Genomic DNA, 27,182 nt, shown 5'->3' on the forward strand with positions numbered 1-27,182 from the left:
ATAAATACATACATATGTATGAAGTATAAATATATACATATATAGATATCAATAAATAGATACCTATAGAGCTGCAGAGAAGGGTGTGCTCTCCTCATTCAAAAGCAGAGCCACCCTGAGCAGGTTTCTTGCCCTTCCTGCTGCCCCTTACCCAGATCCAAGGGGAAGCAGCGACTCGGGAAGTGCCTGGATGGAGGTGCCTGGGGGTGCAGCTGGCAGGACACGAGCTGGGGGCACACGGGCACAGGAGCATCATCAGCCCCCCCAAACAGCGTGGGTTCCCCTGGGTGCTGCCTTCCCAAGGGGTTTTGGAGACCTGAGCTGGATCCATCAGCTGAAACGGGAGGTGATGGGCTGGAAAACCTCTGCTGATGCTTGGTGTCAGACCTCGGGCCCGGCTACGACCAGGAGGAGGTGGTGGGTGAGCAGCCAGAAGAAAGGGGGCAAAACCTGGCAGGGACACCCTACCCCCAGACTGCTCAAGCTGCCTGATTCCTGTGGATGATCCCTGTTCCTCCCATCTCCCACCTCCACAGCTCCACAGACCAGGAGTCAGGTGCTGCTGGGTCTTATCACAATTATAAAATTTTATTATACCCTTTTCTTACCTTTTCCCCCTCTTTTTCTTCCTTTTTTTTTTCCCTCCCCCCACAAATATTCATATATGTTAATTGACCAAGGAGGTTTGGCAATTCCAAGCAGGGAAAGTCAGCTGTGTTAATTTTACTGCTCAGAGCCACATCAGCTCAGCAGCTCGTTCAGCCAGACCTGGGTCCTTCAGATAACAGGGCACAGTTAAACCAACTAATGGCATCACCCTCCTGGCCTCTGAGCACATCTCAATTCCCCCATACATACATATGTATATATATGTATATATAAAATCAGCATAGAGCCATCAGGTAAGTTTTAAGGCCACTCAGGGGAGAAATTTTCAAAGCCCCAAACTGATAAACTCTTTAAAGAGGCTTTTGAAACACCACACACCACCCTGGCCTGCTGCTCCCTGGAGAAACTGAGCCATGGGGGGAAAGCAAGGATGGGGCTGCACCATTGATCCCTGGCCACCCACCCTTCATCAGGCTGCCCAGGAGAGGAGGATTTGGGAGGGGGGAGCCCCAGATCCACAGCTTTGACCCCAAAACGCTCAGAGCTTAGGCAGGGGGCAAAGCTGAGCCAAGCCCCCCAGGGCCCTGGCAGTGTGTGTGTCCCCAGTGGATCCCACACCCACCACGGCTGACCCCCAAGCCACTGGAAGCCCCCAACCTGGGTGCCCCAGCAGAGACAGGGCTGCAATGCTGCTTGGTTTAGGCTTTTTGTTTCATTTTTAGGCTTTTTGTTTCGTTTTTTTCTTTTCCGGTCTTTTATTTAAGAAAAAAAAAAAAAAGGAAAAAAAAAAAAAGAGACACAGTGGTGGGTAACTTCCAATCCAGAAATAATCCGCTGCAGCCTCCCCCTCCCCCGGGGGATGCTGGGGGGGTCCCTGTCCCCACAGGTGGGTGCCCATGGGACAAGTGCACAGCCTGAGACCCCCAGCCCCACAGCCCTGGTCCCTGGGTGTCCCTGCAGGGGTGACCTGGCTGAGGATGCTCTGAGCTGGGAGAAGGGGTGGCCCTGGGCTGGGGGGGCCTCTCGGGTGAGCCAGAGGGTTTGGGAGCTGCTGCCAGCGCGGGGTGACCGGGAGGCGTTGGGTTATGGCAGTCAGAAGGCACCACAGAGGCTGAGCCTGGCTCCGGGCATCCCTGCTGGGCTGGCACTGCGGGAACTGGGCTGGCACTGGGAGACTCAGGCCAGGTCGGGTTGTGGGTGCCTGGACCCCCTGGAGCAGTGGGAAGCCCCCGCAGCAACTTCCAGTAGTGGAGCCACATTCCAGCACTGAGGGGGGAAGGCTCGCCCTGGAGGTCCCAGCAGGGCTGTTGGGCTGGGGGGTCCAGCACTGGCCCCACCACAGGGAACAGAGAGGCAGGCAGGGCAGGCAGGCTCACAGGCAGCAAACTTGTTGGCCACCCCCAAAGTGCCCCTGCCCGGGGACCACAGCCCCTCCCAGCCAGCAGGGCAGTGGGACAAGCCTGGCGTTTGGGGCTGGGACACAGCAGGCGATGGGGACAAAGGGGCCCCAGACCCGTGGCCACTGGGCAACAGCCCCCCAGCAGCCGCCCTCCCCTCTTGCCTCACTCACCCAGCATCACCCACAGCGTGCGCCAGCGGGCTCTGCGTGGGAGGGGATCCCCCAAACACCCCAGCGACCACGGGCTGGCAAATCCCTGAACCGGCACTCACCTCCAAAATTGTGCAACTGAGTGCAGCAAAGGCGGGGGGTGGCCTCCAGGAAGCCCCGCCCCTCTGCTGCACTCCTGGGGGGAGCGGGACATCTCCCCTCTTCCACCCCCTGCGCAGCAGGACCCGCAGCACCACCCTGCCCGTTCGCCACGGGACACGCGCACGCACCGAGGGTTTGACCCCATCCCTCTCTGCCCTCTGCTTGCCCCCCTCCCTGCCCCTCACCACAGGCCAGCAGGCTGGGGGGGGCCACGTGTGTGCTGCTGCCTCCCCTGGGAAAACCAGTCGGTAAAGGGCAAGAAAAGCAAAAGGCCCCTGGGGGTGCCTTCCGACGGGGTGGGGACGTGAGATGTGCGGAAGAGGGAACGGCGCAAGAGAGCCAAATTTTGGGTCTCCAGCCCCAGGGAAGCAGCTGGCGTGGCGTGGTGTGGCGTAGCGTGGCGTGGCATGGCACGGCGTGGCATGGCGTGGCACAGCGTGGCAGCCCCTCCCTCCCGCCCCGTCCCCTCTGCCCCTGCGTTAAGCGATCTCTTTGATCCTGCGGATGTAGTTGTGAAGCTCTTCGGGGTCTTGCAGCCCCATGTCCTGGCAGACCCACTCCAAGTCCTCCTCATCGGCGATGGGGATGGAGTTGTAGGCCAGCTCGTCGGAGGGCATTGTGGCAAAGGTGGTGAACTTCACCCGCTTCCGTTTGGAGGTGGGTGAATTGAGGGGGTCCTCGCTCTGGTCCCGTGTGGAGCCCCCCGAGGAACCGTCCCCTCGGCCGTGGACCTGGCTCTGCACGCTGGTCTGCGAGCTCCCACTGCTGTGGTGGTCCCCATGGCAGCAGGTCTGGACATTTTCCAGGGGGTTCCCCGGGCTCTCGGGCTGCGGGGAGAGGTCATTGTGAGCCCGCAAGGGCTGCCCGTTGCCCAGGAAGACCCAGTGGTGGGAATGGTCCATGTTGGTCTGGCCTTCGGGCGGGATGCGTTTGTGCCGGTATTTCAGCACAAAGACAATGCAGTTGATGAGGAAGACCAAGATGGCCAGGCAGAAGACGCCCAGGAGGGCGTACATGCCTATTTCCAGGTCCGTCAGCCCCCGGGTCACCTGGACGAAGCCGGTGGGGATGGTGGGGAAGTCCTCGGTGGGGTGAGACGCGCTGGACATCCTGCTGTCCTCGCTCGGGTCCGCTTTCCTCTCCACCTCTGCCCGCAGGGTGGTGCTGGCCCCCGTCTCCCCCAGCCCTGGCTTGCTGGGCACGTGGTCATAGTCATAGGTCGGGTCCTCCTCGGACCCAAAGTGGACCCGCACGGTGGCCAAGGCGGTGGAGAGGACGCTCTTGCGCTTGGTCTTCTGGCAGCTCTCGCAGATGACCAGCTCCGCCCGGAGCAGCTCCCCCGCGCCCTCGCCCTCCGCCACCACCAAGGGGAACGCCCGGTCCTGGGTCACCGAGACCACCTTCTCGTCCAGGCTGCTCACCACCAGGTTGTAGTCCTTGGGGTCGTAGAGGGAGAGCGGGGCCGTGGTGCCGTCGCTGTAGGAAATCCACAGGCTCAGGAGCGCTTCCTGCGGGACCAACACAGGCACCGGTTGCCCAGCAGGATGCCAGTCCCGCCTGCGCCCGTTTGTCCATCCCTCCACCCATCTCTCCTCTTTCGCATCCTTCTCTCCGTCCAACTCACCCTTTTCCCTTCCATTATCCATCCTGCTCCTCCCAAACCTTGTTTTTTCTCTTTAGCCTGTTCTTCCCTCCATGCTCCCCACGCATGCCCAAGACCACCCCAAATCCCAGCCCCAGAGGTGCCAGATGTGGCTACCAGAGCTGTGCTAGGAATTGTATAGGATTTCATCCCTCCCCCTTTGTTCCCATGGTTGTGTCCCATCCCCAGGCTGGGCAGGGTTGGATCACAGGTCTGTGTGAAGTTTTATGGGGTGCTTTGGGGTCACCAGTGTGCCAGGAGAACAGTGAGTGCTGTGGGGGCCTAAGCTGAGTGTGGACAGGATTTGGGAGAAGGGGGTTGCAGATGGAGCCCTCACCCCACCCCAGGTTCCCCACCAGCCCTCCCAAGCCCAAATGCACCCCCCTTGCCTCACCTGCTTGAAGAAGCTGAGGGTCTGCTGCACCGACGTCCGGGCGATGATGGTGTGGCTGTTGCCAGGGCTGGGGTGGAGGGACAGCGAGAGGCTGGAGACCACCTGGGCCTTCAGGTCAGTGATGCTGACCTTCTCCTCCGCCACCGTCACCAGTGTCTCACCCAGCACCGCCTCCACGAGCGGGGACACGACCTGCAGGGGACGAGGGTGCCTGTCACCACCTCCTGCCACCCCCAGCCAAGCTGGCAGAGGCAGGGGCAGGCGGCCGGGGGTACCTTGAAGAGCGTGGTGCCCGGCTCCCTCCCGGCCAGCGTGACACTGTCCACCAGGTGGGCCACCCGCGGGTCGTCCACGCGCATGAAGTCGCTGACCAGGTCGGTGACCTCCACCAGCCAGTCGGGCCCCAGCATGGTGACCACCTGCTCCGTGCCCTCGGCCGCCGTGGTGTGGAACTGGGTGAAGACCTGCAGCGTGGAATGCTGGTACTGCAGGGCACAGCCCCGGCTCTGCTTCCGCTCCTCCTCGTCCTCCTCGTGCTCGCTGTCCCGCACCGACCTGTGGGACGGGGCAGTGAGTGGGCAGTGCTGCCAAGCTCCCCACGGCCACAGCTCTTCAGCCCCAGCCCCAGGAATGGGCAGGGCTGGCCGAGCAAGAAAAAATGCAATGTCACCAAAACAGTGGTGGCTCCTGGCCAAAAGATGCCCGTTGTCCACAAGGTACTCAAGGGCTTTAGCAGCATGTGGTAACGGGGTCACCAGCTGAGAGGACGAGGTCTCTAGAGCTCAAAGAAGGGTTAACTTTGGAGCTTGGCTGTTCCCAGTTTCATCCAGGGAAGCTTTGACCATTGCCAATGAGGGATGCTCCCCACCAGCTCCAGCCTTTGACCAACCTCACTGTGGAATTTTCTTCCTTCCATACAAACACACAAACTTCCATGAGCTCCCACCTTTCCACCAAGGACCCCTGAGATGACTCCGGCTCCATCATCTTCAAAACCTCCTCATTAAGCAGCTGAACAAGGCAATTACCCCACTACCACCACCTCCACCTTGCCTTCCCCAGCCTGGACAGGCCCCACAACACGGTGGCTCCACAGCACCCACCTCCTGTCCGGCAGGATGGGCACCCTCCAGCCCTTCACTTGGCTCAGCCGGGCGTCGGAGAGCTCGATGTGCAGCGGCAGTTTGGGCACCCACACCGTCATCTCCAGCGGGGCCGAGAGGTGCTCGTAGGTGAAGGTGACCCGGGCGCTCATGGAGCCCCGCGACTCCTTCCCGCTGACAAAGACATAGTCACAGCTGCTGGAGACCTGGGGGAAAAGGGAGGGTGGGAGGGTTGCAGGGGTCCCACAGGCACAGCAGAGATCCTGGCAGGAGGCTGCCCGGAGGATGGGAAGCGCTGGAGGAACAGAATTTCACTGGCATGTATCCAGTTAATGGCAGCCCCAGGAGCAGGGATGCTCTCTCCTCCCCGAGATCCCTGCTCAGAGGCACAGACCCCCACACACCGTGTCCATAATGCAAAGTGTCCCCTGACCCAGGCCCTCCTGCCAGCCCTCACCCACTGCCAGCTCTCCTCTTGGTGCCTCAGTTTCTCTTTGGCCTCCACACTGAATTGTACCTTTTTCCACACCCGAGCTAGAGGAACCCCATGGGTGCTTCACAGAGGTTGCAAATTCCTCATCCTGGACATCTGCCCCAAAATCTCCTCCACCAGAGGGCACAGGCAGCGAGCACAGACCAGCCACATGCCCGTCCCCACCGGCGCCTTGTCCCTGTCCCTCCTGCTCACCCCAGAGCGAGTTTCCTGCAGTCCATATGAATCCTCATGTTCGTCTGCTCACTCTTTCTCTTTTAATTCCCCTTTATGCAAATGCCATTAGTTAAATTCACTACAAAGCAAATACGTCCTGCAGGGGGTCACTCATTACCGACCGACTGAGCCAATTAAGGAGCTCAGAGGACACCACAGCAGCATCACCCAGTGTTTCAGTTTAGGTCACCAGTCAACAGCTCCTTCCCAGTAACGGGGCCAGAAGACAACCAGGAGAAGGGGACTCCAACCTCCCATCTGCAGTGGCCCTATGGCCTGACCTCAACACCCTGTCCCCTCCCTACACCATCAGGGATTGCATCTGAGTTGTCTGATGCCAGGGAAAACCAGAACTCGTTTGCTCAGCCGGCAGCGCGGTCACTCTCGAATGCACTGAGCATCTCAACAGCACAGAAGGGCTGATTTCCAACAAGCTGCTCTCTCACATGGATTCTCTGATGGCTGATAAGGGGTTGAGGCCATGCTGCATGGTAGCTGACAGCAGAGGTGAAAGCATGCCTGTCTCTCTCGCCACCTATTCTCTGAGCACCTGCGGTCAACCAGATGCAGGAACTTTGCATTTCTGAGCCCACAGCAGGGCCTGACTTCTACAACAGCCCACGAGCCCACCACAAGGTGCCCGTGGTTCCCTGAGGCCGGTGGAGGAGGCAGAACTCTGGACCTGAGTTCTTCAGGACATCTCTGCTCTCTGGGCACAGGGGGGAAGTGCAATGTAGGAGGGTTTGTTTCTTGTCTTCCTATCAGAGATACCAGCTCAGCAAGTCTGAAAAGACAATCTCATCTCTAGCGAGGCGGCGTCTGAATAAAGATGAGCTCCCGGGTGAATCCTCCAGCAAAGGATGCTCTGGATATTGTGCCATTTATCACAATAAACACACTGGGCTGCTGCTTGCACTACCCTGGCTAATAAACCCCCCGGCATCTTCTCCTGGGGACCACTTGCTTTGCAACTGAGGGGGTTGAAACTACGACAACAAAAAAATCCCTGCACATCAGGCCTGTCCTGATGATGGAGTGACTGCAGATTAGCTTTTAAATGAAGCCCACGCTTGTTCAGAGAAACTTCCCGGATTTGCAGCGGGAAGGGAGAGGCTGAGGTCTGCCTGGGCTCCTGGCCAAGGCACCACTGGCTCTGCTTCTGTGGCCAGGAGCTCCCCCCTGGCACAGCCTCAAGCTGGGATCAAGGGGACACATGTTCTCCACGACCCTTGGGAGTGGGAAGAGCCACCACAGCTGGTGGCACCTCACGTCATCCAAGGGTCCTGGTGGTGGCTGTGGATGACCAGGGTTCCTGAGGCTCAGTCCCACTGGGCTGACTTGATCCTGGTGAGTCCTCTGGGGGAGGTGGATGGTGGGCTCCTAAGAAGGTTCATACGCAGGTGAGGTTGAGCATCTCCCATTAAGTGTTGCTGGCAACAGAGGTGACCCTTCCACTCCCTGCATGTCACTGAGCCCCCAAGGTCACCACACAGGCAGGCAAGGGGGGTTATCTCTACACTACCTTGAGTGATGATGTCCCCCTGCCTGGGCTGAGCATGGGCACCTTTGTCACCCCATGTCACCAGAGAAGGGGATGAGGATGACAACTCCCACCCGTGCTCTCCCACCATCCTTCACAGTCCCTGGAACCTCCACAGCCACATCCACACCAGATTCCCAGGACAGATCCCCTCAAACGAGAGCAACCACCACCGAGCCACAGTCAGCGTGGGGAGAAGCAGCTCTCCAGCCCTCCCTCATGTTAAATTATTTACAGTAACAGACAGCACATCCCACTCTGTAAGCTTTGATTTATGTAACAGGTTTATAGCCCTGACACCATAATCATACGCCCCAATCTCAGCAGGTAACTGAGAGCTCCCTCGGAAATGAAGCTCCAACACAAACACAAAATAATTCAGGAAGAAATCGCGCGGGGCTCCGAGCGGGAGGTGAGCCGGGGCCGGAGGGCTGCTCCCTGCATTATTCATCCTGGCTCCTGTGCATGTGTCTGCTCCCCCCAGGTCTGGGGACAGTGTGTAAATAGATTTATGAGTAGAAAGGCAGCACATTAAACAGTTTAAGTGTCTTGGAGTCCATCCTGAAGTGTATTATTGCTCCAGTGTTTTATCACGCTGTGGAGGACTGGTCTCCATAAATTAGACCCAGTGCTGTAAATCCCACAGACTGGAGTTTTAGTCAAGAACTTGGGTAAACAGTTTGTGACACTGCTTGTCACCCACCCACACCCACGGACAGCTGGGGACAGCAAGTCCTGGTGGGGACAGGGCTCTGCCCGTCATCCCTGGCTCAGCTGGGAGAGCTGCTGGGGGCTGATGGCAAAGAAGGGGTGAAGGGGTTATGGTCTGGGGGACACAGAAGAGCCCAGCCCCCCAGCATGGCTCTGTGTCTCTGCCCAACATGGTGGGGACATGGAAAGGGAGGAAGCGCTGGGTGCATGCAGGGAGAGGGGTGGGAGGTGTTTGGGAGAAGGTAATGATGTGTGGGGGTGGATGGATGGAAGTGGTGGTAGAGTGACATGGACAGGTGGGTAGATGGATACATTCAGGGACAGAAAAATGTATATGGATGGATGGGTCTGGCGAGGGAAAAATTGGAGGATTTGAGGACCGACTGCTGCCTCGGTGGCGGGGGCTGGTGCGGGGGCACTCACTGCTGCTGCACAGCGAGCCTTTTGCACTGGCCTCACCAGCACCTCTCCCCTGCAGTCCATCTGGCTCCTCTCCCTCAGTCCCCTTTTCCCTCTATCGTCCCCAACTGCCCAGCTCAACCCCAACATCTCACTGGGGACAGCCCCCAGCCCAGCAGCCGATCCAAACAGGAGATAAATGTCATCCAGAGACCCAAGAGCAGCCACTGATGGGAACATGCAGCTTACACTGTGAGGTGACAATATTTCCCCTTATCGGCACTCAGTGCTGTGATAACCCATAATTATTGCTGCTGCCTGGTGCCAGCCTGAGCAGCACTGCAGCATCCCACAGCTTCTCCAGGGACAGTGACAAAGTGTCTTGTCCTTCTCCCGACAGATCCCAGGGAGAACCACCCACGGACTGAATCCACTGAGGGGATGATGCTCGGGATGGCCGGGCTTGTGTGGCACATCAGCTCCCCCCACTCATCGAGCTCCAGCCCGCGCCACCTTTGGGGTCAGCACCCCTGGAAGAAGCTCAGCCCCCTGTGAGGGTCACAGGAGCCCCCTGCCCACACCCACCTTGATGATGTCTTCGTTGTTGGACTTGCACTCGACCATAGCTGAGACATCCACAACGACGCCGCTCAGCTCGATGGCAATGACCTTCACGGGAATGGCCACCGTCCGCCCCGTCAGGATGGCTGTGTTGATGATTTCTGTGTCCTGGGGGTGGGACATAAAGGGGACCATCACGTTAGAGGGCAGCCTGTCCCCCCTGGGATCAGATCCTGGATGGCCCCTGTCCTGCTCCAGCCCTGTGGGGGTGGGTGGGATGTATGGATGGGTAGGATGTATGGATATGTAGGATGTACGGATGTGCAGGTGCTGTAGGGCAGATGGGCGGGTCAGAGATCCCTCAGGGGCACCCAAACCCTCAAAGCAGATAACTAAGCAGAGGGCAGGAACCTGCTCACCATGGCCAGGGGCACGATGGCCCTGATGTCCCTCTGGATGACCGTCAGCTCCGTCACCACCTTCTCCAGGTCGGGCGGGGGGTTGCGGCCGCGGTAGTCGATGTGCCACATGATGCGGCGCGTCACCGACTGGCTGGTGAAGTTCTCCATCTCAAAATCCAGCTGCATGATCTCAGAGGAGTCATCCCCATCCCTGGGCAGGGGGACAGGAGGGGACACGGTGAGCTGGGTGTCCCAGGGCCCACAGAAACCTCAGGATCAGTGCTGGGCAGTCCCCAGCATCCCCAGCAGGTCTCCTCGGTGTCCCCATGCCTGTCAAGGGGGATTGTACTCTGGGTGCCACCAAACCCAGCAGCCCTGACACCCACCTCTGCCAGGGGCTGCTCTGATGGGAGCCTGTAGATTCCCATGAGACTCTTCCCAGGGGGAGAGAGAAATGTTTTCCACTGCCTCTTCCCAGAAGTTGAAAAGCCTCGTCAGCTCCCCAGGGGCTGCTGGGTGATATATTATCACAGGGTCAGCGTGTGGCTACAGTTCCAGGGGACAGTGGGTGGCTGCAGGTGCTGTCCTCATCTCCCTGGCTCCGTTTTCCCAGCAGTGTGGTTGGATTTACTGCCCTGGGCTGCTCCTGCCTGCACACTCATTTCCCGCAGGTCAGACCCCAAGTGTCCCACACCCAACGTGCTCAGGGATGGCAAATAAGTCCCTATAGAAGGCTCAGTCCAAGCTGTGGACTTTACAGCCCCTTCCAAGTGGATCACATGGGGAAACTGAGGCACGGGAGAAAGAGGTTCAACCACACAGCAGATGGGACAGTGCTGGGACTCAGGGCAGGGCTGTCCCCCAGCCTGTGAGCACAGCCATGGGGATGGGGGAGGTAGATGGGACCAGCAGGGAATAACAGGCCTGAGACCATCAGCTCATCAAACACACACAAATTATTGCCACTGCTGAGGACAGAAGGACATGGAGCTAATGGACAGGGATTGAACTCTGGGGCACCCCTGAAGCAGGACAGGATAGAAGAGGAGCATCGCCAAACCCTGCACGTGGTGCCAGTCTAATGGGATACTCTGCTGTCCCTCTGCATCATGGCTTGGACAGTCTGATGGCCACAGCATAAATCACTCTTACACCCCATTCCTACAAGCAAACCTCCACAGAGGTGGTCCTGCCCTCCCATCTCTTCCTCCAACCTGCAAATCCACTGGGAGGACTTGGGATTCAATGTTCCCCTCCCAAAGTCAAACTTCTGCATTGTTCCCCAAAACTAGAGCATCCCCGGGGGACACCCTCGAGCCCCCACAAACCACAGCACTGGCGAAAGCTCCCCAGAGCTGGGTGGGGGGAGAGGGGAGGAAAAGTGAAATCACTGTGGAAGGGGAAGCCAGGACTGGCTCCACTCTCATCTCGCAGTGCAGCAGCCACTGAGAAGACCCCATCGATCCAGGGATGCAGGATACAGTCGGGTTTCACTCTGATCAATATCTAATGAGTGAAAGGGAGCAGAGAAAGAGGAGAGCAAGAAGCTGGAGCTGCTCCAGGCCATGGCAAGCCCTGATCCCTGATTCCACAGCAGCAATGATGGGCTCTGCAGTGGAGCTGCCACACAGGGGCTGGTGAGGTCCTGGCTTTGCCCCCGAGGCAGGTAGAGGGGCACAGGGGGAATAGCCAAAGGCCTCCTGGTCTGAAGAAGGGGATTTGGCTGCTCACTCTCTCTTCCAAGGCAGAAGTGTTAAACACAGCCAGGAAGAGCCGATTCAGAGGCAAAGCAGAGCTGCAGCTTCATGCCAGAGGCGGTCCAGTGCTGGAACTCCTCACCATGGGGTGCCCAGAGGCGTCCCGGGAACCCTGACGGGGCCAGCCCTCATCTTCTGCCTTCACCAAGCATCACCTGCTCTCAGCCACGGCAGAGACAGGAGCCAGGCCACCCAGACTGGGGGGATAATTCAGGATGCAGCTGCTGGGGTGCAAAACATCCCAAACTGCCCATTATCACCCCAAAGCTCAGGGCTCTCACCCCCTCCCTGCACTGCCAGCGCTGCCAAAAGCCCCCAGAGCCCCGGCGAAACAAACGCCTCTGTTTGCACAGCCCGGAGGGCAACACGGCTTTGAGTCATTCATACTCTCCATTCCGTTAATATTTGATGGAGTTGTTTGTCTAAAAGGTGATTGTAATCACTTTAAATTCCTCCTCCGTCTCTAACCTTTGCAGGCTGATTGGAAGCAGCGGTGGCAGTAGGAGAGGGGGAAGGGGGAGAGGATCCCGCTGCCGGCAGCTCTGGGATCCGTGTGCTGTGCTGGGGTGGGTGTGCAGAGGACACAGCTCGTGGCTCTGGGGACACTCCAATATCAGCCACGGGGCCACGGGCTCGGATGCTGTGGGGCAAAGGGAAATCCACCCTCTGGATAAGCCCTTTGCTGCAGAGAGCTTTTGAGGTCACATTTGGAGCACTCAGAGCTGAGGATCCTTCTGCAAGAGCCTGTCCCCGGCTTTGCTCAGTGTTGGGGTGGGGGGCAGAGCTATGGGGAGACAAGGATATGTTCCTGCCCCAGAGGGGATGTGCTCATCAACTTGCTTTGACCTGGCTCCTGGAGACACTCATGTCCCTTTTCCCAAAGACACGGTGATGGAGATATCACAGCCTGGGAATGATTGGTTTCCAGCACTTCAGAATCTTTCCTGCTGGTGTTTTTGACCCCATGCCTGTCCCCTGCCCTTGCCTGCTGTGTCCTGCCAGCCCCATGTCTCCCCTTCTCCAGGCTGAGCAGCCTCTGGGTTTTCAGCTTGGCTTTGTGGGTCCTATCTCCTTCAGATCATTCCCATTTATATCCCCTGGGTTCTTCTCAACTGACCTGAGCCTTTCCCAGAGCCCCAGGAACGGGCTCATATTGAGCAGGGCAGAACTGCCCTGTCTCTGGTGCTGATTTGGTTTGTGCTCCCATTCCAACACTCATCCATCACCTGAGGGTTCAGATGGGACCTTTCCTGGGGACTGCTCCTCTTCCTTCCCAGAAGAGACACCAGGATAGTCAGCAAACAGCTGCTGCCTATCACGCCATTAGAAGTCATTAAAAAATTTAAATATTTCTACCCCAAACTGGGGGATCCCCCATGGCTTCACAATTCAGCCCTAAAATCCACCCCACCTGCCCGCCAGCATCTGACACAGCCAGGCAATCCCAGCTCAGAGCCAGGGATGCAGCTGCCAATCTGTACCGATGACTGAGCCCCAGGGACCATCTGCCACCTGAACATGCCACCTCACACAGTCCTTGGGCACAAACCTGCCCACAAACCTTCCCACCTTGGGCCACAAAATCCACCTTTTCCCACCCTTCACCCAGCTGCACAGTGCCAGCCAAGCTTAGAAATCACACACAACAAAATTCCAAAACTGCTCATCCTCCCTCAGTGCCCCCCAGTCTCACATTCCAGGCCGTGCCTCAGTTTCCCCTGGCAGCACCCATGTGGCACTGCAGCCACCCAGACACCCAGGTGGGGGGCAAAGGAAGAACCACTCCAGGCCAAATCCCAGCGATTTCCCCAGCACCCCCCGAGGTGAATCCCTTACCTGGGCCTGGCCCCATCCACCCTGGACACGTCGACAGTAGCAGTGGAGTGTTTGCCACCCGTCAGCAGCTCCGAGCTCACCAGCCACTGCCCACTCCTCGACTTGGTGCTGAGCAGGTTGACACCTTTCTTGGCCTTCACCCTGCAGAGAGCAACAGTCAGGGCTGGACCCTCACCCCGCACACCCCTGGATCCCCCTGGACACCCCGTCATAGGCACAGGGGGATTTTTTGCCCCAATCCCTCCTGGCTGTCAGAAACATCATCCGGGCTGGCAGCAACCTCGTAGGGCTGAGCCCACCCCAGCTTCTATTTTTCAGAGTATTTTGTTCCTCCCATCACACCTCCAGCAGGAATTTGGTCCCCCAGGGACCCCAGGGTTGCCCCTGTGGGACTGAGGATCCCCAGGGTAAATGACAGAAGAGCCTGGAGCATTGCATCCCCGTGCCATGGGCTTGCTGCTGGTTCAGAGGTCACAAGGACACTTGTAAATGTCCTTTGAAGAGACGTGGCCACGGCTTGTACCCCCATCTGTAGGGACATGCAGCAAGAGAGGGTTCCCCTGCACACTGCACCACACTGGGGTGCTGAGCACCCACTGCCCCTTCTGCTTCCCACCTGGTTCTGGGGCAGGATGAGGGGCCACAGGAAGCCTCCTCTCACTCCACAGCAGCCCCATGGCCATACCATACCTTGTCCCCAAAGTGGCTGTGAATAAACCCACATCTGCTGGCAGAATCCCAGTGCAACTGGGAACACTGGGAGAGCAAAGGCAGCAGTCCATGGTGCCAGTGCAGAGATGGAAACCCTGCATGGGCAGCCATTCTCTCTAAGAAGCTCCCACTGCAAAAGCCCCAAAACTGCAAAACCACATGCCGGCTGATCCCCTGGCCTCTCTCACCTTCCCAAAGTCCTGCCAGACCTGGTGCAGCACCCAGCAGGTCCCATAAGCACCATATGCCCTCCCCGCCCTCTCCCTTCTGCCTAGATGGAACAACCACTCCTCGGAAAGGCGGCTGCTCCCGGAGTGGGGACAGCTCCAGGGCTTTACCTGAGCGTGAAATGCTCCACCGTGGAGTTGGACATCAGGTAGAGGAGGATGCTCAGCACCTCTCCTGGCTTGAGGGGCTTGTCAGGCAGGCGGATGAAGATGTTGCCGTCCAGCCGGTGCTCCTGCATGGGCTGCCCCGGCGGGGGCTGCAGGAGGCTGACGCTGCCGATGCGCAGCAGCGGGTGCTGCGTGGGGCCCTCAGTCCTGGCCCCCCCGGCGCCGCGGCGCGGGACCGTGTCCCCAAGGCACTGGCCGGCCCCGTCAGGGGCATGCAGGGTGTAGTACAGCTCGGCCTGCTGGCTCTCGCCCGGCACCTCCAGGCTCTCGGGGCTCTTCCTCCTGCCCAGCGGCACGGCCGAGGGGCCGAACCAGGCGTGGGGCAGCTCCGCCTGCACCAGGCACATGGCCAGGCTGCCCCGCAGCCGGCACGAGCTCTTGATCTCCCGGGCGTCGCGGAAGGCGTGGAGCCGCACGCAGGGCAGCCGGTCGGTGACGTCGAAGTCGTCCCAGTCCCGGCCGGCCACGTAGAAGAGCACTTGGACCACGGGCTGGCTGGCCACCAGCCGGGGCTGGATGATGAAGGCGCGCACCTTCCAGTTGACGGTGAGGCGGTCGGGGACCTCCAGGGTGCTGGAGGGCTGCAGGTGCTCCTTGGGCAGCACGAGCCCCGTGCTGAAGGGCCCCAGGGTGACGTTGAGGACAGGCAGCTCCTTGGTCTGGAAGACGACGAAGGGCTCGGAGCGCTGCAGGGGGGCGCTGCCGTTGCCCACCGGGCTGGCTCCCACCTCCTTGAGGAAGAAGGCCAAGCGGGTGTTGGACAGGCGGTAGCTCACGGGCAGCAGGATGGCACCGGGGGGCTCAGCGGGCTCAGGGCTGGGCGCTGGCCCCTTGGCGTGGGCTGCAAAGGGGATGGAGAGTGCAGGTTAGTGTGGGGCACCCCCCTCCAGAACAGCTCCTGAGCAGGGAAAACAGATCCAGGCAGGAGTGGTCCAGCCTTGCAGCAAGAAGGAGCTGGAGCTTCAGCCCTCACAAGGGCAGCAAGAGCCTGGCTGGGTTTCTGTCTTGCAAACCAAAAATGCAAGAAACCTCCCCAGGACCTCAAGCATGGTTGTGCCTCCTGATGGGTGGCACCAGCCTCACCAAACCCACCCTTGGCATGGGATGGGGTGTCCAGCATGGAAGGATGCTCAGGGGCTGCCCAAGGCTGGGCCAGGGTGTGTTGAAGCCACATCCAGCCTTGTACTGTCCCTGGGAGCCCAACACTAGTCACTCACCCTGGCAATCATGCCAAGGCACTGGTTGAAACAGCACAGACCCACTTACAGAAACAGGGCATAACTGGCTTCATTCCTGCTTCCAAACCCACCACGAAAAGGATGAAGAGTTTCTCCAGAAGCTCATTACCAACAGTTAAGTCCAGGCTAATTTTTGGCTGGCAGATCCCACCACGTGTCTATCATCAAGGCTTTCCTCTTTCTTTTAGCACCCAGGTCACACGAGGAAGGCAGCTAAATCAGGCCCCAGACCCACTCTGTCCTCACAGGCTGCCTTGTAAGGGTGTCACAGCCAGCCTGTCACCCATCACTACCCAGGGCTGCCACCCACACAGTGCTGTCCCCATGTAACAAAGCTGGCCCAGACCACATTTTTCCAGACACAGACATGGCCTGATGGGAAAGTGATGCAGATGATGTTGGTGCCGCCTTGTGCAAACCTCAGCAGTGCCCAGGTGTGACGGCCCTTAGGAAATCCCTGCTGTCCTTCCTTTTGATCGTTTTGCCTTAAAAAAGAGAGTAACTCCACTACTGGCAGAGCAGGCAGCCACTGCCAGCCATGCACTCCCGAGGGTCCGAGCTGCCCAAGCCCCTCAGAGGGAGCCAGTGATCCCAGTGCCACGGCCAGCAAGCGGGGAGAAAACCCACAGAGATGCTCCTGCTAAAGCAGATCCTGCGAAAGGTGGCTGGTGCGGAGCCGGCCGACGGCACGCGCTGCGCTGGCAGCTGCGGGAGCCTGGAAGACATCTCAAGGTCTTTGCATTCTCCATCGGCTGCCAGAAATTCCCAGGAGGCCTGGGTACCCCCCCACTCCCCTCGGCTCTCCGCCAGCCCCCCGCAGCCCCCCGTTCCCAACGCTGATTGCAACCGCTCCCAAGCGGCTCCCGAGCGGCGGAGCCCAAATTACCCGTGTCAAACGGCGGGGAAAGGTGCGGATGTGACGGCTCAGCTCCCAGGAATGACTCAGCCCCCTTCCTGACAGGGGCTTTGGAGCATGCCAGGACCCTGAGGCTTTTTCCAGCTGGGAGAGTGGCCTCAGACAAGCTCCCCAGGGCTGACGGGGACGTAGGAACCCCCAGCCCACTCGGGGCACTCTCTGCTGCGGGGCACAGGGGGGTTAAGCAGCTTAGAGGGCTCATAAAAGGATTAGCACTTGATACGGGACAGGCAGCATCCACAGCTACATCTCCTGGGATGAAAGTTGTCCAAGAGCCAGGTGGAGAATTCCCCTGGGCTGGGCGAATGCTGGGGACACGCTGCCGGTACCACTGTGTCGGCACCACCATGGGCACAGCTCCAGCCTCTGTCACCCCATCCCACTTGCCTTATCTGTTTTCCCATCTCCTAGAGAGCCAGGAGCTGCAGGAGAGGTGCTGAGCCTGGGAAAACACCCATGGGTGCCCCTCTGATCAGCATAACCAGCAGCGAGGGGGTTTTCTGCTCCTCTGGCTCACCGAGGTTGTTTTATTCTGCGAAACATGAAGGTTTGCATCCTCCCTGCCATCCCCAACAACTAGGAAAAGGGATTATTTCCAAAGTATGAGATTATTTGTGGAAAAGGATCCACCAGCTGGAGCAACACGAGCAGGACAGTTTGGGTGAGGTACCGGCAGGACCAATGGAGGCACGGACAGCAGGGGCTTCATTCGTTCACTCACTGAAACAGCATCAGTCTCTACCCCTTAAAAACCATTGGGGTTTGTGGAAGGATCAGGTCATTTCACAAAGAAAACCCCCACAAAACCCAACCAACTCAACGTCCAGAACAGCCCCAAGCAAAACCTACCCTTGGGGTGGTGCAAAATGCCCGTGGTCACCACCTGCCCCTCGAGGGTGGGACACGAGAACCTCTGTGCTCCCCTGGCGAGCACCAAGCACCGCGGCGAGGGGCAGCCACTGCCACCCACCACACTGGGAGAGGTAAAGCAGCTGGGTTTGGCTGCAATTTGTGGCAGAGACCCCCAGAAAGCAGCTTCTTCCTCCTTGCCACGGGGATTCTCTGATGGCCAACAAGGGTTGTGTGCTGCCCTCTCAAACGTGCTGGGCACCCTGCTCGACTCAGACAAGGTACCCTGGTGCCAAACCCTGCTGGGATGGGGACACCCAGGGTGGCTCTGTCACCAAGCCCAGCACCCTGGCCATGTCAGATCGGGGAAGGGATGGGGACAAGCTGGGATGGAGATTAATGGGATGGCCATGATTAGTTCAGCGCCGGCAAATTGCCGGCACCCAGAGAAGTGATTTCCTTCCACAGACAAAATGCATTTAAACGATGCTATAATATGTTGCTGGGAGGGGGACAGGACCAGCGCCTCCATTCCCTGGCCATAAACTCATCCTGCCAGGAGAGGGTCTAACCCAGCCTGGGGTGGGTGCCAGGATGGGGGAATCAAAGCCCAGCCCAGCCCAAGCCTCCGCACAAGGGTGGTGAGGGAAGGAGAAAGGAGTCACGAGATGCATGGAGGTATGGATGCAGCTGCTGGGCAGATAGCAAGGAAAAAAGGGTGGATAAGGATACATAAACCAGCAGAGAGAACAGAGGGTGAATGGATGGATTGAAGGTGGATCAGAAATAGCTGGACAGCAAGAGAATAGCTCTAGGATGAGGGAGAAGAGGTGATGGATGGAAGAATGCACGGATAGAAGGATGGATGGAGAGCACAGTGGCTCAGGAGAAGGGAGGAAAGAAAGGAAGGGAAAGGAAGGAAGGAAGGAAGGAAAGAAGGAAGGAAGGAAGCTCAAAAGATGGAAGAAAGATGGATAGAAGGAAGGAAACAGGAAGGATGCACAGACAAGCAAGACAGCTCAGGAGACTCCAGTCCCCACACCACCATCCCTGGACCCTGCCCTGGTTTCAAGCCACCCCCAGGAGGGAAGGTGGCTCTCATGTCCCCCCTCTGGCTGGGTTTGGGGGGACAGAAGGGTTAAGCCCTGCTCTGCAGCCCCACTGCTGTGGTTAACGGGATTTGCAGCACCTGACCTGCATTCCGGGTTTATTAGGCCGGCACAGAGGGGACCATATGGTCCTTCCACCCCTGCAGCTCAGCACTGCAAGCCAAAAGGCAGATCTCTGTGCCTGGCCAGACTCTGACTGGCCTGGGGGTTTCCCAGACCTCCCAGGCTGAGGAGCCACCCCAGCCCCACAGCGGGATGGGACGAGCCTCCCGCGTGTCCCATCCCTCCCACCCCACAGCAGCCCGTGGGAAGCTGGGTTGACCTGCAACCCACGGCAGGGAGAGGGGGGAGAGAGGGAGATGTAAACACACAACTGCTGGTGACCCCCTTGTTGAGCCCCCACATCTGCCCGGCCAGATGTGCCCTGCACCGGCTGCAGACACACGGCCAGATGGGCCAAGGGAGGGCACGTGGGGACAGTGGCAGCACCCTCCAGCCCTGCCTGAAAATCCAGACCACCCTCCCCAGGCTGAGGGGTCTCACTGCTGCAAAAAGCAGCACCAAAAGCCCTGAATCCCTGGAAAACAGGGCACGGCGGGAGTTCGGCCCCTCCATCCTGCCCCCGCTGCAGCCTCATCAGATCCATCCCTGCTCCCACCTGTTATCCCAAGGCTGAAGACCCTCCTCCTCTTCCCCTCATCTAGAACCGATAGCCAGTGCTGAGCCCCAGCTTAGCCCCAGCCCCAGCTGTCTGCCATAGGGATCGCTTTAGCCACGCTCCAGGGGGGGCTTTATCCTGGCTTATCCTGTGGGACACAGCGGGGGCTCCCGGTAGTATATCCCCACTTACGAGGGGAAAACCATACAGGAAAACCACTGGAGAAGAGGGAGGGAAGGTCTGAGGTCACGCCAGGAGGGTTAAAACCTCTCCTGGTCATAAGAGGTGGTACTGGGGGCTCAGTGAATCAATGGACTGGACGCAGCTCTGAGGGAGATGCCAAAATACCAGCGATGTGAGACACCAGTCCAAGCTCTCCTGGCTCCTGCCAGGCCATTGCTGGGCTTCCATGGTGCTCCCACCTTGGAGCAAGCCAGAGAGTTGTCCATAAAGCAGAGCTGTCCATAAAGCAGTGACTTGAGCTGACATGGGGATAAAACCCTCCCTAAATACACAGGGAGGGATGGTAGGGAGCAAAACCTCTCAGCCCCCGAGGAGGAAGTCCAGCCTGGATATTCCCCACTGGGCCACTGGCATGGAACTCCCAACTGCTGCTTTGTTTCAAGCCAGGATAAAGCCACCCCACTTCCCTGAGCATCCTGTGGATCCCAGCAGAGGCTTCACAGCCACAAAACCTGGTGGTTCAGGTTTTGCCACCACATTCATCAGGGCCAAGCACAAAGGGGAAACGTGGGCAGCAGCCCCAAACACCAGGGATGTGCCACATCTGGAGCTCCTAGGGATGTCCTGCACCTGGATGCTCCAGCTAGAGGCAGTCCAATCTCCCAGGGAAGGGTCAGGCTCACATGACGTCTCCCCATCTGTCCTGGGAACAGGCATTGCACCCATCCCTTTCCCTCCTCACCCCACAGCACCAATCCCTGATGCACTACACTCCCACCAAGTGGGGTCAGCACCTCCAAACACCCCAAAAAGCAACAAAAAGTGGGAACAGAAGCCTCCATGCCTCCACTTTCACTCAAAATTCAGTCAGCCCCAACACAAGCCCCACTCCACTGCATACTCCCAGGGAAAAAAAAGCCAGTAATAAAGTGCAAGCCAAAATTAGACAATACAGGCAGGCCCCTCGTGGAAATCTTTGAAATGTTACCTGCAGCCTGAGCCTTGAAAATTGTTTTTGGCGGCATAAAAGACAACAAGCTCTCCCTTCCCTCCGATGCACCGAGAGCCTCCATCTCCAGTCCCAGCTAATTGGAACTCAATTAAGTGAATAATTGTTACAAACATGAAATTGCCTTCCCCAGGCGCGTGGCAGTGAGATACCCCAGCTGTGGCCACGGGAAGGGCGGGATGCAGGGATGCTCCAGGCCCTTGGCTCTGCCCATGGATACAGCAGTGATGGGGTGACAGGGCTGGGAATCCCCATGGTACCGAGGACAGGGCGGTTAAACTGGTCCAGGCTTCCCAGAATCAGCCTGGGGTAGGAACTGAGTGGGTGCTGGCCAGGATATGTGCCTCGAGTCTTCCTGTGAGCAGCAGTGCTGGCTCAAGGGTGGATTCTCTAGTGTCTAATACAGGGTTGTGCTCATGCCTGGTGGGCACTGCCAGCTTCTCCTTTCTTTTAGGTCCTCCTCCCAAAGGTCCAGCCTGGCTTCTTCATCACCAGGAGCAGTAAAATACCATAACACTGGTGGGACTCAGTCCAAGGCCAGCACACAGCCTGCATTTCGGGACCAGCGGCAAAAGGGACCCGTCCCAGCACCACGACAGGCTGCAGTGCCAAGGTATGAGCTCCCCCCAGGAAATTAATAAGAGGGAATAAATAGAAAAGAAAAAAAACAAGGGACCTAAAGGAATAAATAAATATGGCCTAAATGGGATGTGCTGTGCAGAGGCACAGCCTGCCATAAATTCCCAGAGCCAGCAAGGCTTTTACGCGGCAGCTACTTTAGAGCAATTTCCACAAATCACAGCAAGGGACAGGCTGGGGGACGGGGGGGAGAAGGCCTTTACAGAGGAGGAAGAAAAATGAAGAAATTAATTAAAAGTGGTGGGGGGGGAAAGGACAGGGAAGTGGCTGACTATGAATATCCACAGGATTGCCCAGGGGCTCCGAAAGGCAGTGGGAGGGGAGCTACTCTGGGATAAAGTGGGCAGCCCCTGAGCCCCCAGTACGTGTTGCGGTGGGTCCTGGGCTGGGTGACTCCCATGCCAGGCTGCCCCCATGCTGGGAGCTGGGAGCAGCCCACCAGCAGCAGGTGGGCACAAATGGTTTCTCCAAATGACCCCCCTGGGGAGGCAAAAGTGGTAGCACTGGCAGGGGAGTGCCCTGAAGGGTGGCCTGGGGAAGCAGGGACAGGGACAGCAGTCCCCGAGGGAGGAGCCCACAGCATCAGTGTTGGGGCAGAGGTAGTGCAGTGACACTCCCATGTGTCTTGCTCAGATCACCCCTGTTCCCTCTCCACCCCTTCCCACAATGGCCAGGAACAGGAACATCCTCCTAGCACCCTCCAAACCTGAACACTGAATATGCCCCCCAGGCTGTGCTCCCCCCCCTACTGCCAGCCCAGGCTGTGCCAAGCAACACGTTTCAGACTGATTAGACACTGATTAATTTATTTCCCCCAGTGACGTGTGTCAGGCTGCAATCGGAGCCGGATTCAACTCCAGAGGCACCCGAGGAACGCGAGGAGCCGCAGATAAACCCAGCCTCAGCCCTCAGCAACCAGGGCTGGGGGCCAGCAGCAGCCCCACACCCCCAGCAGCCCCAAAAGCAGGGCTGGGAACAGGTACCAGCTCCTGACTTTGCCACCCAGCATCAACCACGCACGGCTGGAACACATCCCCTTCCTCCCCGCTGGTACCTGAGCGCATCCAGCAGCCGCGCCGAGCTGGCAGCGGCCGGTATTGCATTTTCAATCCTATTTATCTTCCGGAGGGAAAACACCAAAAGCTTTCCCTCAAAGAAAAAATAAATTCGAAATTAATTCATTCTCAAGTTTTGCCAGTCCTGGGGAAGAGCACAGCCCACTTCATCAGGGCAAACCTGCCCCGGTAACTCCTGCAGGGGCCGGGAGGTGACAGCACGGCGAGCGGGGGCACGGCCACCCCAGCAGCACCTGCTCGGGCTTCTTCCAGAGCTGGGGAGAAAGCAGGGATGGTAAATATTATCCGAGCAATGGGAAAATGCTTGCCAGCAGGAGACAGTGGCTTCATCAGGGGACTGTGAATTGCCTTGCTGACAATGTCCCCCCAGGAGGCCAGAGCAGCAGTGAGGGGCTCAGCACCCAGCCAGGGTGAGGGATGTGGGCCCCAGGGATGTGGGAGTGGCAACAGGTCAGGCAACAGCTTAGGGAAAATGAAGGGAGTGGTTCCCAGGAGAGCCACATCCTGAGGAACGACCTCTGCATCCCAAACCTGGGACATTTGTAGGAGAAGTGACAGCCCACGAATCCACCAGCTCAGCTGGTGCTTCCCCAGGGTGGGGATCGCTGGGCCACCATCAAACGTGGCTGGAGGACCCTGTGTCTCCCAGTTTGCAAGGAAAGTGAGCTCCAACCTCCTTCCCCCTCAGCAAGGGGCACCAGGACCTCCCTCACTTCACACCATTGAACCATTTCTCTTTCTGCCACATGGACAAAATCCCCAGCCCCATCACAGCGTGTCCCACCCCAGGAGCAGCCACCTCCCTTCCCACCCGGGGGGCTGCTCATTAGCAGAGCCATGTATTTAATAATAAAAGGTTCTGATTAGATCAGCAAGAGTGACCTTTTCCAGATGGATGGGATGCTCGTACGGCGGCAGCGACGGGCGCCACGCGGGAGGGGAACACCCCGGCAGCTCAGCGACTCCTCCGCACGCCCAGCACGGGCCATGCTGGCCAGGCAATTGCAGCAGCCAAAAAAAATCGGGTTATGCTGTCTAAGCATCCCTTCCCTCACCCATCATCTGCCCAGGATGATGCCACATCCTGCTGACTGTCCCCACAGCATGGGATGGAGCTGGGATGTGCTGCTGGAAGGTTGGGGATGCTCTGCAGGGATCCCCGGCCGTGTTGGTTTCTGTTTTCTTCCTCTTTTATAGGAGGCAGAGAAGCAGGAAGAGGAACCTCAGCAGCCAGTCATGGTGGAGTGATTCAAACAGTAACCCTCAAAATAGCCAGGTTTCCAAAAACTGCTGAGCAATCCCCAGTCAGGGGGTTGCTGCCACCCCCTACCCTGCCTCAGTTTCCCCCAGGGTGCACAAACAGCCACATGCACACACAAAAGGACAGGTCTGGATGAGGGTATCAAGGCACCTTGAAACTCCCAGAACCAAGTCCTGCCACTGCTGCTCACCAAAATCATTGCTCAGAGGATTTCCATCACACTACCAATTGGCATCCTTCATCCTTCTCCCTTTCCTCAACAACACCAAGAGGACAAAAAAGGTAGAAGAAAAGACAATTTCCCAGTGAGGTGTTTCACTTCACACTGCTATGTCCCAGGACATCCTGCTGAGATTTAATGTATTGGGGTTGAGGGAAGATGGACTGGGCCCTGGGGTCATGCAAGGACACTATGGAGCCAAAAGCCAAAAGGGGTGTCCTTGCATGTCCCTCTTTTCTGCAGCACCAAAGGTAAAACTTGTGCCAGGTTTAACCCAGCTCAGAGGCCGGATCCTCTCCTCTCACCTGCCTACCAGAGTGGGGAAAGATCCTATTGCCCCTTCTCTGCTCCTGGATGGAGCCAGGGGTGCTCAGCTGCTCTGACCCCATCAGCATGGCCAGGGTGGGAGCTGTCAAGTGAGCCAACACCAGGTGTATGATCCTGGTGTACATTCCCAGTGTACGTTCCTGGTTCGGGTGTTAAATGAGCAAACGTCGGGTGTATGTTCCCGGTTCAACAGCGAGTTATGGCACATCTCCACCTGCTGGTCTGAAAGCCCCTGAGCTGGGAGATGCTCAGAGAAAAGGAGGATGGGGGTTGGTGAGTAACCCCCTGCCAGGGTTGGGCTGCACTGGCTGGAGACCCCAGCAGGGGTGGAGCATCTCCAGCATCATCCTTCACCACCAGCCCCATGCCTGGGACTTGCCTGTGGTGGGAGCAAGCCATGGGATATACAGGAATAGTGGCACAGCCCCATCCCCAACAGCAGTGGGATGGAGGTGCTGCGGCTGTGGGATCCAGTGCAGGGCCCCAAGCCTGTCCTGCCTGCTGGGACAGATGCTGAATGACCCCAGAAACCTGGACCACTGCACCTTTGCCTCCAGGCAAGCACTGCTTTGGGAGAGGGGAAACTGAGGCACACTGCAGAGACAAGGCTCAGCAGGGAGCAGAAGAAGATGCAGGAGCCCAGGCTCAGCCCCATGGACAGCACAAATCCTTCCATAAACGGGTGGGTAAATCCCCCTGTGCCGCATCCCAACAGGTCCCAACAGCTTCGCAGCACAACTGTGCTGGGCAGACACCACCAGCATCCCCCACAGCCCCACGGGCCAGGGCTCTGTGTGTCCATCCCTCCATCCCTCCTGTGAGCCCTTTGGGCCACCCTGGGGCCATCCCACCCCGGAGATGCCAAGAAAAACCCTTTCTGGAAGCAGCTGATCTGGGGCCTCGGCCAAGCGGCTCCCGGGGCCGGCAAGGGAGCGCAGCAGGAGGGAGGCTGGCACGAAGGGCTGCTCTTAAATAAAAAACAAGGGAAAAGGGAATAAAATACTCCAAGCAGCAGAGCAGGGTGCTGCTTCACCGCCGGCTGACCCCGCTGCCAGCCCGAGTGATTTGTAAGAAACGCCGGAGAATTAGGAGCTCTCACTCAGCCTCTTTTTCCGGCTCCCTCCAAGACCTTTATTTGTCCAGGAAAGGCCAAAGCGGCGGCAGCGAGGGCAGCTGCGCATCCTGAAAAGAGCCTAAAAACTCCTGGCAGAGGCTCCTCTCTCCACCAGCACAGGCATCCCCCCATGGCAGCACGGCCAGCCCTGGCACAGGCCACCCTCGCCCACTCCCCACCAGCATCGCTGCCAGGGGGACCCCCCACCCACCGCACCCCCCCCAGCCCGGGGGCCAGATTCTGCCCTGGCCTAAACCCGAGGCCTGACCCACCGGGCTCGTGGTGTCCCAGTGGCAACTGGGGGATCAGAAACGCCCAGGAGGGGATGGGGAGCGAGGGGCCACATCCAGCCCCTGCACCAGAGGCCGTTCCTGATGGATCATAGCTTGTACAGAGATATTTCCCACAGCCGACAGCTGCCCCCGGCAGCACCGCTGACCCAGACAGTTGGATCTTATCCAGGCAGATTGGGGAGCAGGAGATGCCACTTCCACACCGGCTGCCGGCCCCCTGCCTGCAGACTCCTGACCTGGTGGTCCCAAAGAGGAGTGAAGCTCTGCCAGCAAATCCCACCGGGGCAGCACTCCAGGAAACAATCAGTCTCGGGGTACAGGGGGGCAGCATCTGTCCCCCCAAAAGGATGCTACTAAAGTTGTGGTTTGACAGCCTGGAGATCTCTACTCCTCTGCCAGGGTCAGAATTTCCAGGGTGGAAACCCCCTGCCAGCTCCCTGCAATGTTCCCAACATTCCCCCCTTCTCCTTATTTCACCATTGTGGGTGAGCAGCTCCCCAAGCTCCTCAAAGACCCTCAGGGGCTGCAGATGCTGAGAAAATCCTGCCTGAGCCCCACGAGTGCCTTGGCCACGGGCTGCCGGTGCGACACGGAGCCAGGCACGGTCCAGGGATCCCCTCCAGCTCCTGGGGGCATCGTTTGAGCTGGGCAGCACAGTCCCCGGGACACTCTGAGCCTGAGGCCAGAGCCAAGCTGCAGGAGGGGTCTGGGTGACCCCCCCGCACTGCAAGCAGCCCCCCACTCTCTGTTTGGCCAAGCTGGCTGCCAGGGAAAGCAGCTTCGGCTGGGGCATCTGTGGGGCTTGGCTTTAAATGGAAAGCATCCATAGAAATCATTCATGGAAACCACGTCCCTCGGGGTACATGACCCCTCTTTGGCCTCGCTCGCCAATAAAAGCCCCCAGCAGCAGGTGCTGGAGTCCCCAGGGCTGTCACCAGGGCAGGCCAGGATGTCACCGCAGCTCGGCCATGGCACGGCAGTGATTTGGATGCAACTCAGGGCAAGTGGGTGCAGGCAGGTGGGGGGATCAGAAAGAAAGAGAGGGATGGCAGGGGCTGCATCCCCCGTCCCCTCCATCCCAAAACGATGCCACCTCGGCAGAGCCTGCCCAGCAACTCAGCGCAGACTGAGAAAGTGTCTGGGTGCGGGTCCGGGGGATAAGCGAGTGGATAATAGCGGATAAAGCCCCTGATCCTCCCGCTAAAGCAGCTCTGCATTAAGGAGACAAGGGGCAGGGGGGGCTGGGGAGAGGGGGGGTTGAAGCCCCCTCGCCCCATGTGTCCCCCTGCCAGCCCGCTCCCTGCCCCGGCACACAACCCTCGGCAAGCGCTCGCAAGCACAAGCTGTCATTTTATTAAGCCAGGAATAAACTCTAATCTTCACCCGTTTCGCTTGGGGGGGGGGGCACAGAGAACCAGGGGAGGGGGTGGCTGTGGGAGGGGGGGTCCCAGCCGGGCACAGAAGGGCAGGGGCTGCCCCTGGCGGGGGCAGATGCTGCAAACCTCCCTCCCGTGTTGCAGACAGACATATAACATATATATTGCCCCCCCAGCTCCCCCGGCGCCAGCACTTACCGGGGAGCAGCAGCGAGCAGAGGCAGCAGAGCAGCGCGGCCGGCCCGGGGAGCATCTTCTCCGGAGAGGCCATTGCAAGGTGGGGGGCAGCAAGAAAACCGGGGGGGCCCCGTGGCAAATTAAAAAAAAAAAAAAAAATAACAACAAAAAGAATCCAGACCAAGCACCAAAAAAACCGCAGAAATCCCCTAAATCCAACCACGTGCGAGCCGGGAGCAGCAGCCAACGGCGGAATTT

The 27,182-nt window shown here is 58.6% G+C and overlaps 1 protein-coding gene across 1 annotated transcript; it reads right to left on the minus strand.

Moving 5' to 3' along the window:
* Window positions 1-422: 422 nt before the first annotated feature.
* On the minus strand, window positions 423-27,182 carry TMEM132E (transmembrane protein 132E). Its single transcript, XM_051809888.1, has 9 exons — window positions 26,946-27,182; window positions 14,423-15,320; window positions 13,374-13,514; window positions 9,799-9,991; window positions 9,404-9,547; window positions 5,460-5,665; window positions 4,632-4,911; window positions 4,357-4,548; window positions 423-3,828 (listed from the first exon to the last, which is right to left on the minus strand). The coding sequence occupies exons 1-9, from the start codon at window positions 27,016-27,018 to the stop codon at window positions 2,800-2,802; spliced, it is 3,156 nt and encodes a 1,051-aa protein (XP_051665848.1). The 5' UTR covers window positions 27,019-27,182; the 3' UTR covers window positions 423-2,799.

This window comes from Manacus candei, unplaced genomic scaffold (assembly GCF_025592945.1).
Source record: "Manacus candei isolate 608988 ecotype Guabito, Panama unplaced genomic scaffold, ASM2559294v1 h1tg000076l, whole genome shotgun sequence".
NCBI classification, from domain to species: Eukaryota; Metazoa; Chordata; class Aves; order Passeriformes; family Pipridae; genus Manacus; species Manacus candei.

What these genes read in the sequence shown, in the direction of transcription:
- TMEM132E (XM_051809888.1), bottom strand. Translation starts at nt 27,018, where the DNA reads ATGGCCTCTCCGGAGAAGATGCTCCCCGGGCCGGCCGCGCTGCTCTGC. An exon ending in GTGGAGCATTTCACGCTCAG is followed by an intron (nt 13,515 to 14,422) that starts GTAAAGCCCTGG and finishes TGCTCTCTGCAG; the next exon opens with GGTGAAGGCCAAGAAAGGTG. An exon ending in CGGGCACCACGCTCTTCAAG is followed by an intron (nt 4,549 to 4,631) that starts GTACCCCCGGCC and finishes CGTCCCCTGCAG; the next exon opens with GTCGTGTCCCCGCTCGTGGA.